The 14,088-nt window shown below is 44.4% G+C and overlaps 1 protein-coding gene across 2 annotated transcripts in view; it reads right to left on the bottom strand.

Moving 5' to 3' along the window:
• The window catches only part of SERPINE2 (serpin family E member 2), a 64,035-nt gene that overhangs the window by 21,550 nt on the left and 28,397 nt on the right, over nt 1–14,088 (bottom strand). For both annotated transcript variants that reach the window (XM_064372944.1, XM_064372945.1), the window contains exons 2-3: nt 4,780–5,060; nt 1,377–1,604 (exon numbers count right to left, since the gene is read on the bottom strand). In XM_064372944.1, the coding sequence (XP_064229014.1) occupies nt 1,377–1,604; nt 4,780–5,038 (487 nt within the window). In that variant the 5' untranslated portion in view covers nt 5,039–5,060. The remainder of the gene's footprint in view (nt 1–1,376; nt 1,605–4,779; nt 5,061–14,088) is intronic.

Raw genomic sequence — 14,088 nt, 5'->3', positions numbered from 1 at the left:
TTCCAATGCAGTGGGCCGGGCTCCAGGGATCTGCCCTCTCAATGCACAGCCCAGGTAATTCTAATGCAGCGACTCCAGGAACCACACTTTTAAGAAACACACCCTGAAAGGCCACAGTGTCCCTAGGTTTTGTCTTTGGGTGTCTTCTCCCTACTGACTCTCTCCCCCTTCTATGAAAAAAGACTCCATGGCCAGGTGCAGGGGCTCATGCCTGTAATCCCAGCACTCTGTGAGGCCAAGGAGGGAAGACTGCTTGAACCCAAGAGTTGGAGAACAGCATGGGCAACACACTAAGACCCCATCTCCTCAAAAAGTAAAAAAAAAAAAAAATAGCCAGGTGTGGTGGTGCACACCTATAGTTCCAGCTACTGGAAAGGCTGAGGTGGGAGGATTACTTGAGCCCAGGAGGCCGAGGCTGCAGTGAGCTACGACTGCACCATTGCGCTGTAGCCTAAGAGGCAGAGCAAGACACTGTCTCAAAAAAAAAAAAGAAAAAGAAAAAAGGGTCCCAAATCTGTACTCCCAGCTTTCACATTCTCCTGTGGTTCCAGACCTACAGTTCCTCCTGCGAGTTTCCACCTGGACCTCCAGGTTACAAATAAGTTTGTTGTTTTTTTGTTTTGTTTTGTTTTTTGAGACAGAGTCTCAGTCTGTCACCCAGGCTGGAATGCAGTGGTGCGATCTCAGCTCATTGCAATTTCCACCTCCTGGGTTCAAGCAATTCTCCTGCCTCAGCCTCCCAAGTACCTGGGATTACAGGTGCATGCCACCACGTCCGGCCTACAAATTAAGTTTTAAAACAGCAACATTAGACCTCCTTTATTTAATGGGAGAAGAGACACATACAAATGAGTGATATTTTGAGATGCAGAACGTGCTATAATGGAGGGGTTTCTGAACGTTGTAATTGCATGCCAATCATAATAGACAACCAGGTACCTGTATCTTCCGCAATGGCAGAAGCAAGAGGCCTGGAAGGCAAAGACATTAGTCGGTCTGGAAGGATGAGGAGGAAATTCCAGGTAAAGGGAGCGGCAGATGCAAAAGCAGGAAGGAATGAGCAAGAAAACTTTCAAAATCGACAAGTGCCTGCGGGCAAGGACACTGGAGACCAGATATGGCAAGGAGGAGACAGTGGAGGGGCCGGATGCCGCTCTGTTGCCCAAACTACAGGAGAAAAACCTCCCAGGGGCACAGTGAGCGATGGCAGCATGAAGGGGAAGGAAGAGAGACCGACCAGAACTTCCTTGGGTCCGGGAGTTTCTCAATGGACAGGCCGTTGGATTGGACTTGCAGACACGACTTTGAGTCCTGGAAGCCAGCTCATGCTTTCATTCACAAACTATGCAATCACACGACATACTGCAGCCACTCACCCCTGGTTTCGTTTTTAACCCAGGTATTGATGGAATCACAGGCAGAGACTGGATCCTCAAAGTTCACATTCCGGACTTCACACTGGAACACATCTTTGTTCCTTGCAACAAAAGGCACTTCGATTTCAGAGGCATTCTTAACAAACACGGCGTTAGCCACTGTCACGATATCTTTATTCTTCTTGGAGACAATCTCCTTGTTGATCTTCTTTAATATTTTACCAACTCCTAAAAGAGAAATCAGAAAATACAGCAATATTTCCATAAGGATCTAGAAAACTTTTAAAAATCTTTTATATTGCAGCAAGTGAGAACAGTATGGGTTAGGTGCAGTGGCTCACACCTGTAATCCCAGCACTTTGAGAGGCTGAGGTAGGTGGATTGTTTGAGCTCAGGAGTTTGAGACCAACCTGGGCAACATGACAAAACCCCATCTCTACCAAAAATACAAAATTAACTGGACGTGGTGGCATGCCTGTGATCCCAGCTACTTGGGGAGGCTGAGGTGGGAGGATCGCTGGAGCCCGGGAAGTTGAGGCTGCAGTGAGCCATGATCACGCCCCTGTATCCAGCCTGGGTGACTGAGCAAGACCCTGTCTCAAAAATAAAAATAAAAGAACAATATAAACAGGATAGCTATGAGTAGCAAGAAACCAAGTCTTCTGATTTCTCAGGGGCCTATTTCTTAAGAAAATGAGGGAGTAGGGTTAAAGTATAACTACTGAAGCTCTCGAAAATCAATTGTGCTTCTGCATCAAAACAGGCATATTCAAGGTGTTCTCGCCACGTTCCCAATGCGGACCTCATTCACATGGTAGCCTTTCTGGGCACCAGGTCAGTATGAATGCTGACACAGTCCTCACTTCTGTAGCCAAGAGGGAATAAATCAAAGGGAACTTCCTAATTCTTTCTCTCTTTCTTGTCTAACATTACTAAGTGCTGCTTCCTTTCTTGCCAAAGATTTAACAATGTAATTTCTTTTTTTTCTATTTTGGAAAAAAAAGATGAATAAAATAAGCATTAGAAAGACTATAAAAAAATTACCATGTGCCGCCATCCAGCGCAATGTGGTTTTTACTTGGTATCAAGCTCAAAGAGTAAGGAGATTAATTTTATGGCAATGTAAGCTTTATTTTACATGAGCCATTCATACATGCTCCATTTAGTTTGAGAGGGTGAAAAAGAGGCAAATAAGTTATAAGGATGAAATGTGTTTCTATAGAGAGCTCAAATTACAGATCCTTCTTTATTGCTTGGGGTCTCTTCAAAATGACACTGTCCTAAAACCTCCTGCCAGAGTCACCTTGATGGTCCCCTAGAGAGCCAATTTGCCACCCTGAATGTGTGTCCTCTTCAGACGCTTTACACAGGACAGGGCAAAGTCTTCTCAGGATCCACGAAGAGAGCCATGTGTAGGCCTTTACAATGGGGATGGCCCTTTCTTAGATGCTCAGGACCACACCTTACAACTGTTCTATGGTGCAGGCCCATTTTACAAGTAAGAAAATGGCAAGCTTTGGAGGCTGAAAGATATTTCCAGGGCCAGCTGCCAGCTCCTGGCTCTTTTGGGGTAGGGGTGAGGCAGTGGTAGATGGCCAGCAGGCCAATATTGTCAGAACTTCAGAAATAATGACTTAAAATCAGTGTGGCTCAACATTAAAAGAAACAACGAAAGTCCAGTTGCTTTTTGAAATTGTCTCGGCCGACACAGCCTGGATCACACTAGGAAAGGCCATACATTTTAGCAGTGATTCACCAGGAAGTTATAAATCACCAAGAGTTTTCTGAACTTCTACCAAAGGGGAAGAACAGTGTGTTCCAAGTATTTAGTCCTTCCATGCTTCCAACAGGTGAACAAACTGCAAACTCATGCAGAAGTGTAATGCTGCGTCAACAGTGCAGTGAGATTAGGCATTTGGTGCTGGCAGCCCTGGAGGCCAGGCTGAGCAGAGTCGGAGGCAGGCGCAGAGTGAGGCACTGAATGACACAAATCGCCACCTCCCTCGACTTACTCTCCAGCTGACCATACCAGTGTAGTCAAGATTCTCAGAACTTTCGGGCCAGCCTAGATAGAAGAACACGGGCAGGAAGACTCCCTTGCTTCCAATGAAGTGAGCAGACCTAGATGTGAATGTGACTTGTGGAAGGTCGCAGAGGATGTTGGTGGCCAGGAAGGGCTGGGGAGCCAGTCCTGCTCCCTTGAGCACTGCACTTACGGAGACGGTAGGTGGGACACGGCTCTGGGCGAGACCCCTCAGCTGAAGCAAAACAGTGCCAGGAGATGAAGCTCGTTCAGTTAAATAGGTCATTTTTTAAAGGGTTTTCTTTAACTCAAACTAAACCTTTTTCATTGGGCCTTACTTTGCTCTGGGATACATGTGCAGAATGTGCAGCTTTGTTAACATGTGCCATGGTGGTTTGCTGCACCTATCAACCCACCATCTAGGTTTTAAGCCCGCATGCATTAGGTATTTGTCCTAATGCTCTCCCTCCCCCTTGACCCCCTACCCTTGACAGGCCCCAGTATGTGATGTTCCCCTCTTTGTGTCCGTGTGTTCTCATTGTTGAACTCCCACTTATGAGTGAGAACATGCGGTGTTTGGTTTTCTGTTCCTGTGTTAGTTTGCTGAGAATGATGGTTTCCAACTTCATCCGTGCCCCTGCAAAGAACATGAACTCATTCTCTTTTATGGCTGCATAGTATTCCATGGTGTATATGTGCCACATTTTCTTTATCCAATCGATCACTGATGGGCATCCGGGTTGGTTCCAAGTCTTTGTTTAGCTTTATATTTTGAAATAATTATAAATTTACAGGAAGTGGCAAAACAATATGCAGGGAGGTCCCACGTGCCTTTCACCCAGTCTTCCCAGTGGTACTGTTGTTACATCAGGAAATTTCCATCAGGTCAGTCCACAGGGTGCATTAGGATTTCACTCATTTTTCATAGACTCCTGTTATGGGGTGGGTGGGGAGGTCTGTGCAACTTTATCCTTGGTGCAGATTTGTGTGGCCCCCACCACAATCAAGACCCAGCACGGCTCCATCATCACAAGGCCCTGTGCGCCCCCCACAGCCACCCCTTCCCATCCCCTCTCACATGCTTTACCAGCACATCTACAACCCCTGCAGGGATGAGGGCTGGAGCCCTGGGAAAGGAGACCTAGTGGCAGACCCCAAGCTCCAAAGTCACAGAAGAGGGACCAGAGTCTAGTTCTCCTAACTGCCAGCACCACAGTGTTTGTTCTCTAGAAGAGACTAAACCTAAGTCCCTAGTGGCACCAGCAAAACCCCTCTGGCTGCTCTGCTTCTTGGGGTTGTCAACGAAAACCAAGCCATAAACCCTCTTGTCCCAAGACTCTCGGGCAAGGGCCCCGCCAGTGAGCAACTGTGCACACGCACCATTCACGCTGTATCTCATCACTGTGGCAAGCTGCTTCTTGGTCCTGCCGTCCGCCCCCAGCTGAAGCATCCCCAGGACCGACGAAATCCCATGTGGGGAGACCACGATGTTGTCATGAGGCCTCGACTTGACAATCTGATTGAAAACCTGGATCCCTGTGTTGGAGCCTAATTCCTCGAGAGACAGAGGATTGAAATGGGAGCAGATGGAGGGCAGCGTCACAGAGGCCAAGAGGAAGAGGGAGATGTGCCAGTTCATGGTTCCTTCCGCCAAGGACGACCTGAAAAAGTAAGTTAAAGAATATTTAAATTACACTTAAATGGGCACTTTACTATTTGTGTGTGTGTGTGTGTGTGTGTTTTTTCCAGATGGAGTCTTGTTCTGTCACCCACGTTGGAGTGTAGTGGTGTGATCTCGGCTCACTACAACCTCTGCCTCCTGGTTTCAAGCAATTCTCCTGCCTAAGCCCCTCAAGTAGCTGGAATTACAGGCATGCGTCACCATGCCCAGCTAATTTTTATATTTTTAGTAGAGATGGGATTTCACCATGTTGGCCAGGCTGGTCTCGAACTCCTGACCTCAAGTGATCCGCCTGCCTCAGCCTCCCAACGTGCTTGGATTACAGGCATGAGCCACTGTACCCAGCCTGGGAGACCATTTTGTACTCACCTAGGTATGCTTGACTGTACTCAGCATAACTGAATGCCATGTGAATACATTTAAGACAGAAAAGTGTAATTAAATCCGTTTTTAAAACACACTCTGGGGAGGTGGGGAGAGAGGAAGCAAAATTCCATCTCTTGGGTCCTTACAATGTGCCAGGTCTTATACTAATCATTATTTAATTCTCGTGTGTTTTCTTTTTTTGCTTTGTTTTGTTTTGTTTTTAAGACAGAGTCTCACTCTGTAGCCCAGGCTGGAGTGCAGTGGCACAATCTTGGCTCACTTCAACCTCCACCTCCCAGGTTCAAGTGATTCTCATGTCTCAGCTTCCTCAGTATCTAGGATTACAAGTGTGTGCCATGTTGCCTGGCAAATTTTTGTATTTTTTTTTTTGTAGAGATGAGGTTTCACCATGTTTGCCAGGCCATTCTCGAACATCTGGCCTCAAGTGATCTGCCCGCCTCAGCCTCCCAAGGTGCTGGGATTACAGGCATGGGCCGCCATGCCAGGCCTACTCATTATTTAATTCTCAATAGTGCCCTTCATCCAATTAAACCAATATTTACTGAAGGTCCACTGTGTGCCAGGCCCTTTTCTAAGTGCTGGGCATATGATGTAACTAAATGGACAAGATCTCTGCCCTCACTGAGCTTACAATCTAGAAGGGAGGCAGAAAATAAACTAGCAAGCAATAAAGCATTTTCAGAAAAGGGTAACAGCCACGATAATAAAATATAGGAATGGGAGCAGATGAAAGGCTGACGGGGGTGGGCATTATACAGGGTGGTCGGGAAGCCATCTCTGTAGCAGGAACACGGGTGATGAGACCTGAATGGGGGAAGGAGTCAGCCACAGGCTGATGGGTAAACAGTGGGCTGGGCAGAGGGAGAGCAGGGCCGAGGCCCTGAAGTGGGAATAAACTTGGTGTATTAGAGGCCAGTGTAGATGTGAAGTTAAGGTCGTGGAGAAGAGAAGGGAGACAGGAGGGTGAAGCTGAAGGAGAGTGCAGATCTGATAAGGTCCTGTAGAGCCTGGAAGGGCACTGGGATTTCATTCCAAGGGTCACAAGAAACCCCTGGAGGATTTCAAACAAGGGAATGAATCCCTCGGCTTGCTATGATTATCTTATCACCACTTGTGCTTGATTCTTTTACCATAAGCACACTGCTTTAAAATTAAAGAATTACTAATTAAAAGACTCTTAAGTGACAGCTTTAAAGTTACAACAGGGTAGAACAATAGTAAATTCAGAAATTTTGAGGATGGTGCTGCTTACACCGATGCTCTCAACTATAGCGATTTGTTTTAAATTAGTTTCCTTCCTTTATTTTCACTCACGGAGCTCTCTCTGGCTATGAAAAGTAAGAGGTAGGAAATTTACATGTATTTATGGAAAAGCAAATACTTTCATTAAGTAAGAACTTAACAGTGGCAGCTGGTAAAACAAAAGCAGCATTTGTGATGCGGCTAATTCAGTTCTTCCCTGCGAGGCCGAGCTCCCGCTAAGCACAAGTCTCCCGTGGAGCCAATGTGTCCCTCTCTCATTACGTGTGGGAGGTTGGGGGTGACTGCAGAGAATAAAACAGAGGGGAGCCTTTGAAGAGACAGGTGATCTGGAGGAAGGGGGAAATCCTGACTCTGTGCTCTGGGGGGAAACACAGGCACAATGACAGCGTTAGGCCAAACTGGCCTTATATTTGGTGTCTCCTTGCCTTCCTTCCAATGCACGTCCTGTGCTTCCCACCCTAGGGCATAGGACGTGTTCAACAAACACTTGTGAGATGAATCCGATGGGTCATAAATACTTTGTTTTTATTAATTATTTTTCACTGCATCAAAATAGTGTTTATGGACTGTGGCTACGAAAATGCTTGTGTTTAATCCTGATCCTCAAGGTCAACTCAAGACACTCTCCAAGGGAAGAGCCAGCACTACATCCAGCAAGGACTGTGGGCACACACAGAACTCCCCACCCAGCTCTCCGACACACACGGCCCCAGTGTGAACCACTGAGGCCATCATTCTAGTTGACATTGCAGTTTTCTTATATGTTGTGAAACAAGCATTTTTCTAAAGATTTAGAACGTTCTGTGTTTCTCCAGAGCTTAATTGTAAAACGACTGTGTAAACTCAGCCTGTCTAAATTCAAAACATGTAAGTGACCTACATACGCTGCTCCTGCTTGGGCTGACTGGCCAGCGTGGCCTATTTTGACTTTGGCACCTAGGACTGGCTCTAATGCCATGACAATCCACTGAGTTTCCTGGAGCCTACTGGACACTGGAGAGCTTCCAAATCCCAACCGTGGAAGCTTTATTCATTTCATCTAAAAACTAGAAATTGTGTTCTCCTCTTCCTTCCTCCCTCTTGCCTTTTCTTTCTCTTGGGCAATAAGTTTCGTCTTTAATATTTAACATAGCACAAAGCCATCATAAGTATAAAACAATGTGTACAGTCTTTGTTAGAAATGTCCAAATCCAGTGGCCAACTTCATCCATCTCAATTGTTGACTCTTGCATTATATTCTGGTATCTATATTCGGCCTGCTGTAATCTGTACTCCTGAAGCCTCCTCAAAGAAATCCTCCTAGACTAGTGGATATTTGAATAAATATTAGAATTTGCATTCATAATGCATGGACATTAAACTAGTTTTCCCTCTGGTAGCTTAAAGTTGATAGACTCAAATACTACAGATATATATAGAGAGAGAGAGAACATCACTGGCGAAAGGACCAGTGACAGTGAGACATCTAACAGCTCCAGTGTCTTAAAGTCACAAGGACAGTCTCTCAAATACATAGGTATCTTATTCAGCAGAATTTTGCTTGGTTATACATTTTTGCTCAAAGAATAATTTTACTATGACATGGAAAAAAGCTGTTGCGGGTGTTTTTCTGTGTTTCTTGGACTTGTAAAGTTTTTGAGAGCTGTCTATGCACAATTTCATAAAAGTGCACTGGGACAGCGTTAAGCTGTGCAGAACCTGGAATCAGAGCTACTTTTGATTGATGTACTGGGCATAACTTCTCCTTGGTCTTCATTTCCTAGGCCAAATGCTCACTCGTTTAAATTCACCTGGCTTATATATATCTAAGAATAAGCTTTCACTTTTCTCCAAAGTTCAGTAGCCAGGAGAGTGGATGGTGATCTACACATTCCTTTAGGCTTGCATAATTCCTAACAATGAAACACACTCATGTCCAAATAGGCAATCGTGTACATGAAGTAACTTGGAGTTCTCAAGCTTTGCAATGCTTATCTCTCGAATAAGCAGACGCCATAATGGGAAGTACATAGAAACCTCCTGTTTATTTTCCTTTTTAAGAGAAATTACACTTTACACTTTCAAATCAGAGAGAAATAAGAGTGCTGCCCAAATGTACTGCAGAGCAACAAGATGGAAGATTATCGTTTTCTTGAATATTGTTTTCACAACAGCAAAAAATAAGTCTCTAGGCCATCATTGGAGGGAAGACCATAAGCCCATCAATAAAGCCATCGCCACAGGCATATCCTTCCAAATGCCAGCTGTCTCAGTCCCCATGTTCTTCTAGTTTCTCTTACTTCAAACCTTTCTACTTTTCAGTATGGGGAATGTTTTTGAAATAGTTGGGTACCGCTTTGAGTTTTAGCCATGATTTAATGTAGTAACTAATGGGATGGTAGTTTTGCAAATGCCAGACTCAAAATACATCCCCAACATTTATAAATGCACCACTTGCCAATGGCAGACATTAGAGGAACCCACTCTTATCTACAGACGCAATGGCGTCAACCATCTCTTCTACACAGGTGATGCTCAAATATGCAGCTCAAATCCTCAGACTCTCTGCCTTCAGGGCCATACTTTCAACAGTTTGCTGCCTGTTTTCACTTGATTGTTCAGAAAAATTATCCCCTAGTGAGCTATGCGGGGAGGGGCCCTAGTCTCCAAAAATTTACCAACCCTTCTCTTTTTCAAGAGTCATAGTTCCTGTTGATAGAGCTTGTCTTCCCAATCCTGAGCCTCTGCTCCTCTCCCTTAGCCTCCACCTAGCCACGGCAACACTTCTTCCTAAATCCTTCCACGGTGTGTGTGATGTTTTTCCTGACTGTTAAAGATGGGGTTCTTCATTCCCTTCTTTGAATTCCTATCACATTTCCTATTTGCATCTCTCATTTTAGTTGTTTTCCAAGTATGTTTTCTTTCCTTCCAAGTAGACTGGAAGCTCACAGAAAGCAGGGACTTTAGACTCCTGGTGCCCACAGGGTCAGTTTAGGGCCCTACCATTCATTGGTAGACACAAAATCAGAAGTTGACCAGTGGGACTCATGCAGCAAGTGTTTGATGTGCAATACAGAGTGTTCTAAAAATATTTTTAGCAACTAAAAGTCAAAAAACATCAGAAGTCTAGATTAGGGTTATTCTTAGGGAAAATGAAAAAGAATGGAAGTTCTGGTACAACTGGGCCCTCACCCCCATGCAAATGTTCTGCACAGCTGCCACCCCATGGGCTGGGCACCTGCTTTCTAGTGTGCCCCACTCCTGCTGCTCCCTGATGTCTCACACCCCGCCACGGCCGCCACTGCCATGACCTCTCCAGACCTGCGACCAGACCCTTAGCCTGGAACTGGTGCTGAACAACTGAACAATGGAGACTAGGATCCCCGGTCACAAACGATGAAGCTCATTTTCTGCCTAATAGAGTCTTATAAAATAGTTCACATATAGCACATGAACAAATGATAAATGATATGACACTAGTCTGCTCTATGTGGCATAATAAGTTGTAGGCAGACAGTTTGGTGGGAAAAACCACAAGAAAGATTCTTCTGGGTCCATTCTTAGCTGGATGGTGCACACTTGTTTTGGGAGGACACAGAAGCGTCTAACGGAGAAAAAGTTCTCCATCCCCTCTCATTCTCTAGAAAAGGTTTAAAGTGATCATGTTTTATAAAACATATGTATATTTTTAAAACTATTATACCATGGGAGATATCAAATAGATGCAAATATTTAATACTCCCCCCTATACTCCACATCCAGAAGAAAACAATTATCAACGCATGGCTTGGTTTATTTCTACTCAAATCAAAGAAAATTTTGAAGTTAACTGTAGACATCATATAACAGCATTCAAAATAATTTCAACATATAGTCTAAACCTAAGGATTTAAAATATATATCCATAACATCATCACACCGCAAAAGAACCCCTTAACATGTTAAATATCTAGCCCATATTCACATTTATCTAACTGTCTTTTTTATATAGTATATTTGAATTAGGATCTAAGTAAGCTCCATACATTGCAACTGGTTACATCTCTTGCCTTTTTTAAATCTTCCTCTAGTTACTCTACTTTTAACTTTTTCCCTGGACTTCTTTTTTGTTGAAGAAGCCAGGATTTTTGTCCTGTAGAGTTTCCCTAGGCTAGATTTTGCTAACTGCATCAATGTGATGCCATTCAACAAGTTCCTCAATCTTCTGTACTTCCTGTAAACTATTAGAGCTAGAGCAGGGGTCTGCAAGCTACAGCCTATGCGCCAGATCTGACCATATGTTTTGTCTATGGCTGCATTTGTGCTATGATAGGGAGCTGAGCAGAGGTGCCGAGCTGCAACAGAGACAGTATAGCCTGCAAAGCCAAAAAGAATTATTATGTGGCCCTCTATGTGAAAAGCCTGCTGACCCTAGCTGTAGGGACTGATCAGATTGAGTCATTTTTCTCTCTCTCTCTTTTTTTTTTTTTGAGATGGAGTCTCCCTCTGTCGCCAGGCTGGAGTACAGTGGTATGATCTCGACTCACTGCAACCTCTGCTTCTTGGGTTCAAGCAATTCTCCTGCCTCAGCCTCCCAGTAGCTGGGACTACAGGAGTGTACCACCACACTCAGCTAATTTTTGTACTTTTAGTAGAGATGGGGTTTCACCATGATGGCCAGGATGGTCTCGATCTCTTGACCTATTGATCCATCCACCTCAGCCTCCCAAAGTGCTGGGATTACAGGCATGAGCCACCTTGCCGAGCCCCAATTTTCTCATTTTGCAAGAATATTTTGTAGAGGTGCTGTAGAGCATGTTGGAATCAGTAGATAGTAGCTGTCTCTTTGTGGTGTTAGCAGCTGCTCATGATGACTGCCTAAGTGCACTGTCTTATTAGGAGCTACCAAACGTGGTGCTGTTAGAATTCTAACTTTCCTTCTTCACTTATTAGAATATTTATCTAAAAAGAAATTTCCCATAATGAACTACTGGGTTACCCTGAGGTTTATTTTGTATTACCAGGGCAGGATAAATTCTAGATTCATCTTCCATATCTAACAGTTTTCAAAATAATTCGAAATAGGTTGATTGACTAGAGGGTTTTGTTTTCTGTATCACTATAAACTCATGTTTTTCAACATACTTTAAGGGTCTTGATCCACTGCAAATATTATTCTTATTGATGCTCAAAATGAGCCTCTTCACACTGGTTCTCACACCTTCTGATACGACTCTGTAGTCCTGTTAACCTCCTTGCTTTCCGGTCTGACAAGATGTTTAGGCTCATTTTGTACATCTTCCATTCCAGATGGAATCAGCCACTTCTCCAGGGAGCTCTAGTTCCTTTTAGTGAGGAAGAAGTAGCACTGAGCACGCTTATCTAACAAACTCTAAATTAACTGTGGAAGTGCTGGGCAACAGTGATAAGGAAAATCCAAAGTCCACTTACACCACTCTCTGGACTATATCCAAATTCAAATTAGGAAAACCAGACCGTGACCGTTTTACACCGATGGCTCACACATCACTGGAAAATCAAATTATGAAAACCTAGCTGCTGACACTGAATCGGTTAGCCTCCCATGGCCATCTAGACTGGATGATGACAAGAGAAGCCCGCTGCGCATTAAAAGCTAGGCTGGGAGAATCAAAAGTGGATTTCCCTCATGTGACGGCAGCCAGTCTCCTGAATCAAGCCCATCCTAAAAACGGAATCCTAACAATGCAGATGCCAGTGATGAACAACTGACGCACAGCACGACAAGGGGAGTCCCCGGATTTATCTCAGCCTCTCCCCTCCCCGCCCCTCAGTGAAAGCTGACATCTCAGGCACTGGGAAAGTCTCGCTATCCTTCTGGTCTGTATGTTGCTAGGATACTGGTTCTTGTAATCTAGGGCCCCTTTATAATCTACAGGGGCTACAGCAGGTAGAGAAAAACAGCAGGTAGGTTGTGTCCGAATCATGACATCTCTCAATAGCTTTTCTTGCCAGGGCTTCCTAAAGAAATAAGTGTATAGGCCAGGCACGGTGGCTCATGCCTATAATCCAGCACTTTTGAAGGCCGAGGTGGGCGGATTGTTTGAGGCCAGGAGTTCAAAGCTAGCCTGGCCAACATGATGTAACCCTGTCTCTACTAGAAATACAAAAATCAGCCGGGCCTGGTAGCACATGCCTGTAATCCTAGCTATTCGGGAGGCTGAGGCATGAGAATCTCTTGAACCCGGTAGATGAGGCTGCAGTGAGCTGAGATCGTGCCACTGCACTCCAGCCGAGGTGACAGAGTGAGACTCTGTCTCAAAAAAGAAAAGAAAAGAAAAATGTACAGGCAAAGGCCAGGCGCAGTGGCTCATGCCTGTAACCAGCACTCTGGGAGGCTGAGATGGGTGGATCATGAGGTCAAGAGATCGAGACCATCCTGGCCAACACAGTGAAACCCCACCTCTACTAAAAATACAAAAATTAGCTGGGCCTGGTGGCACATGCCTGTAATCCCAGCTTCTCGGGAGGCTGAGGCAGGAGAATCACTTGAATCCGAGAGGCGGAGGTTGCAGTGAGCTGTGATCCCGCCACTGCACTCCAGCCTGGTGACAGAGTGAGACTCTGTCTCAAAAAAAAAAAGAAAAAAAGAAAGAAAGAAATCTACAGGCAAGGTTTTGGGCTGCCAAACCAAGACTTCCGAGTGGCCTTAAGTAGAATCATGCTGTCCGGCATTCAGGCCAAATGTTTCTCACCAGTTCTTTGCCAACACTGTTAAGGGTATTTGGCAAGAGGCATTCTAGAGACTCTTCAGGAGGTGACCCAGGGAGATTAAGCCTGTCTCTGGAAGGTGACAGTAATTGTTAATGCACAAGTAATCAGGGTTAAGCCTCACATATGGTCTTTGTCTCTCAAACCTGTGTAAGAATTACTGAAATAATGTCCACCAAGACTTGTCTTCATTTAACAGACATCTACCACATTTTCTGATGATACCAAATCAGGTGAACAAGCAAACTAAAGTGCATCTTGGTAATCCTTGGGAAGCGTACTGAGTATTACCAAAATGACTCAGCATCTTTAAAATTTAGAGAACAGGAAATGCCAATTTATCAAGTGGACAGCAGCTTTGTAGTTTTAAAATGTGTTATTTCAGGCTACTATAGAAAAACTTAGAGAAATTTGAATTTAAAAAAAAAGTTTTGTCTAACTTCAAAGTGTATGTTCATTCTATGAAGGTAATTAATTTGGCCAAAATGGAACTTAAAAATGTTTAGGAAATAACTTTTCAGCAACTGAATAGTATAGCAACAACATCTAAGTGGTTCCTTCAATGAAAAGACACATATTTTATTGTTAAATACACTCTGGCATCAAGTGCCTTTTATCCATATATTATTTGTTCTGAAATCTCTTTGGGT

This window comes from Aotus nancymaae, unplaced genomic scaffold (assembly GCF_030222135.1).
Source record: "Aotus nancymaae isolate 86718 unplaced genomic scaffold, 86718_ANA_hifiasm-v0.15.2.pri h1tg000008l, whole genome shotgun sequence".
Taxonomy (NCBI): Eukaryota; Metazoa; Chordata; class Mammalia; order Primates; family Aotidae; genus Aotus; species Aotus nancymaae.
The sequence above is the reverse complement of the archived record's forward strand: the minus strand, read 5'-3'. Positions and strand labels throughout refer to the sequence as shown.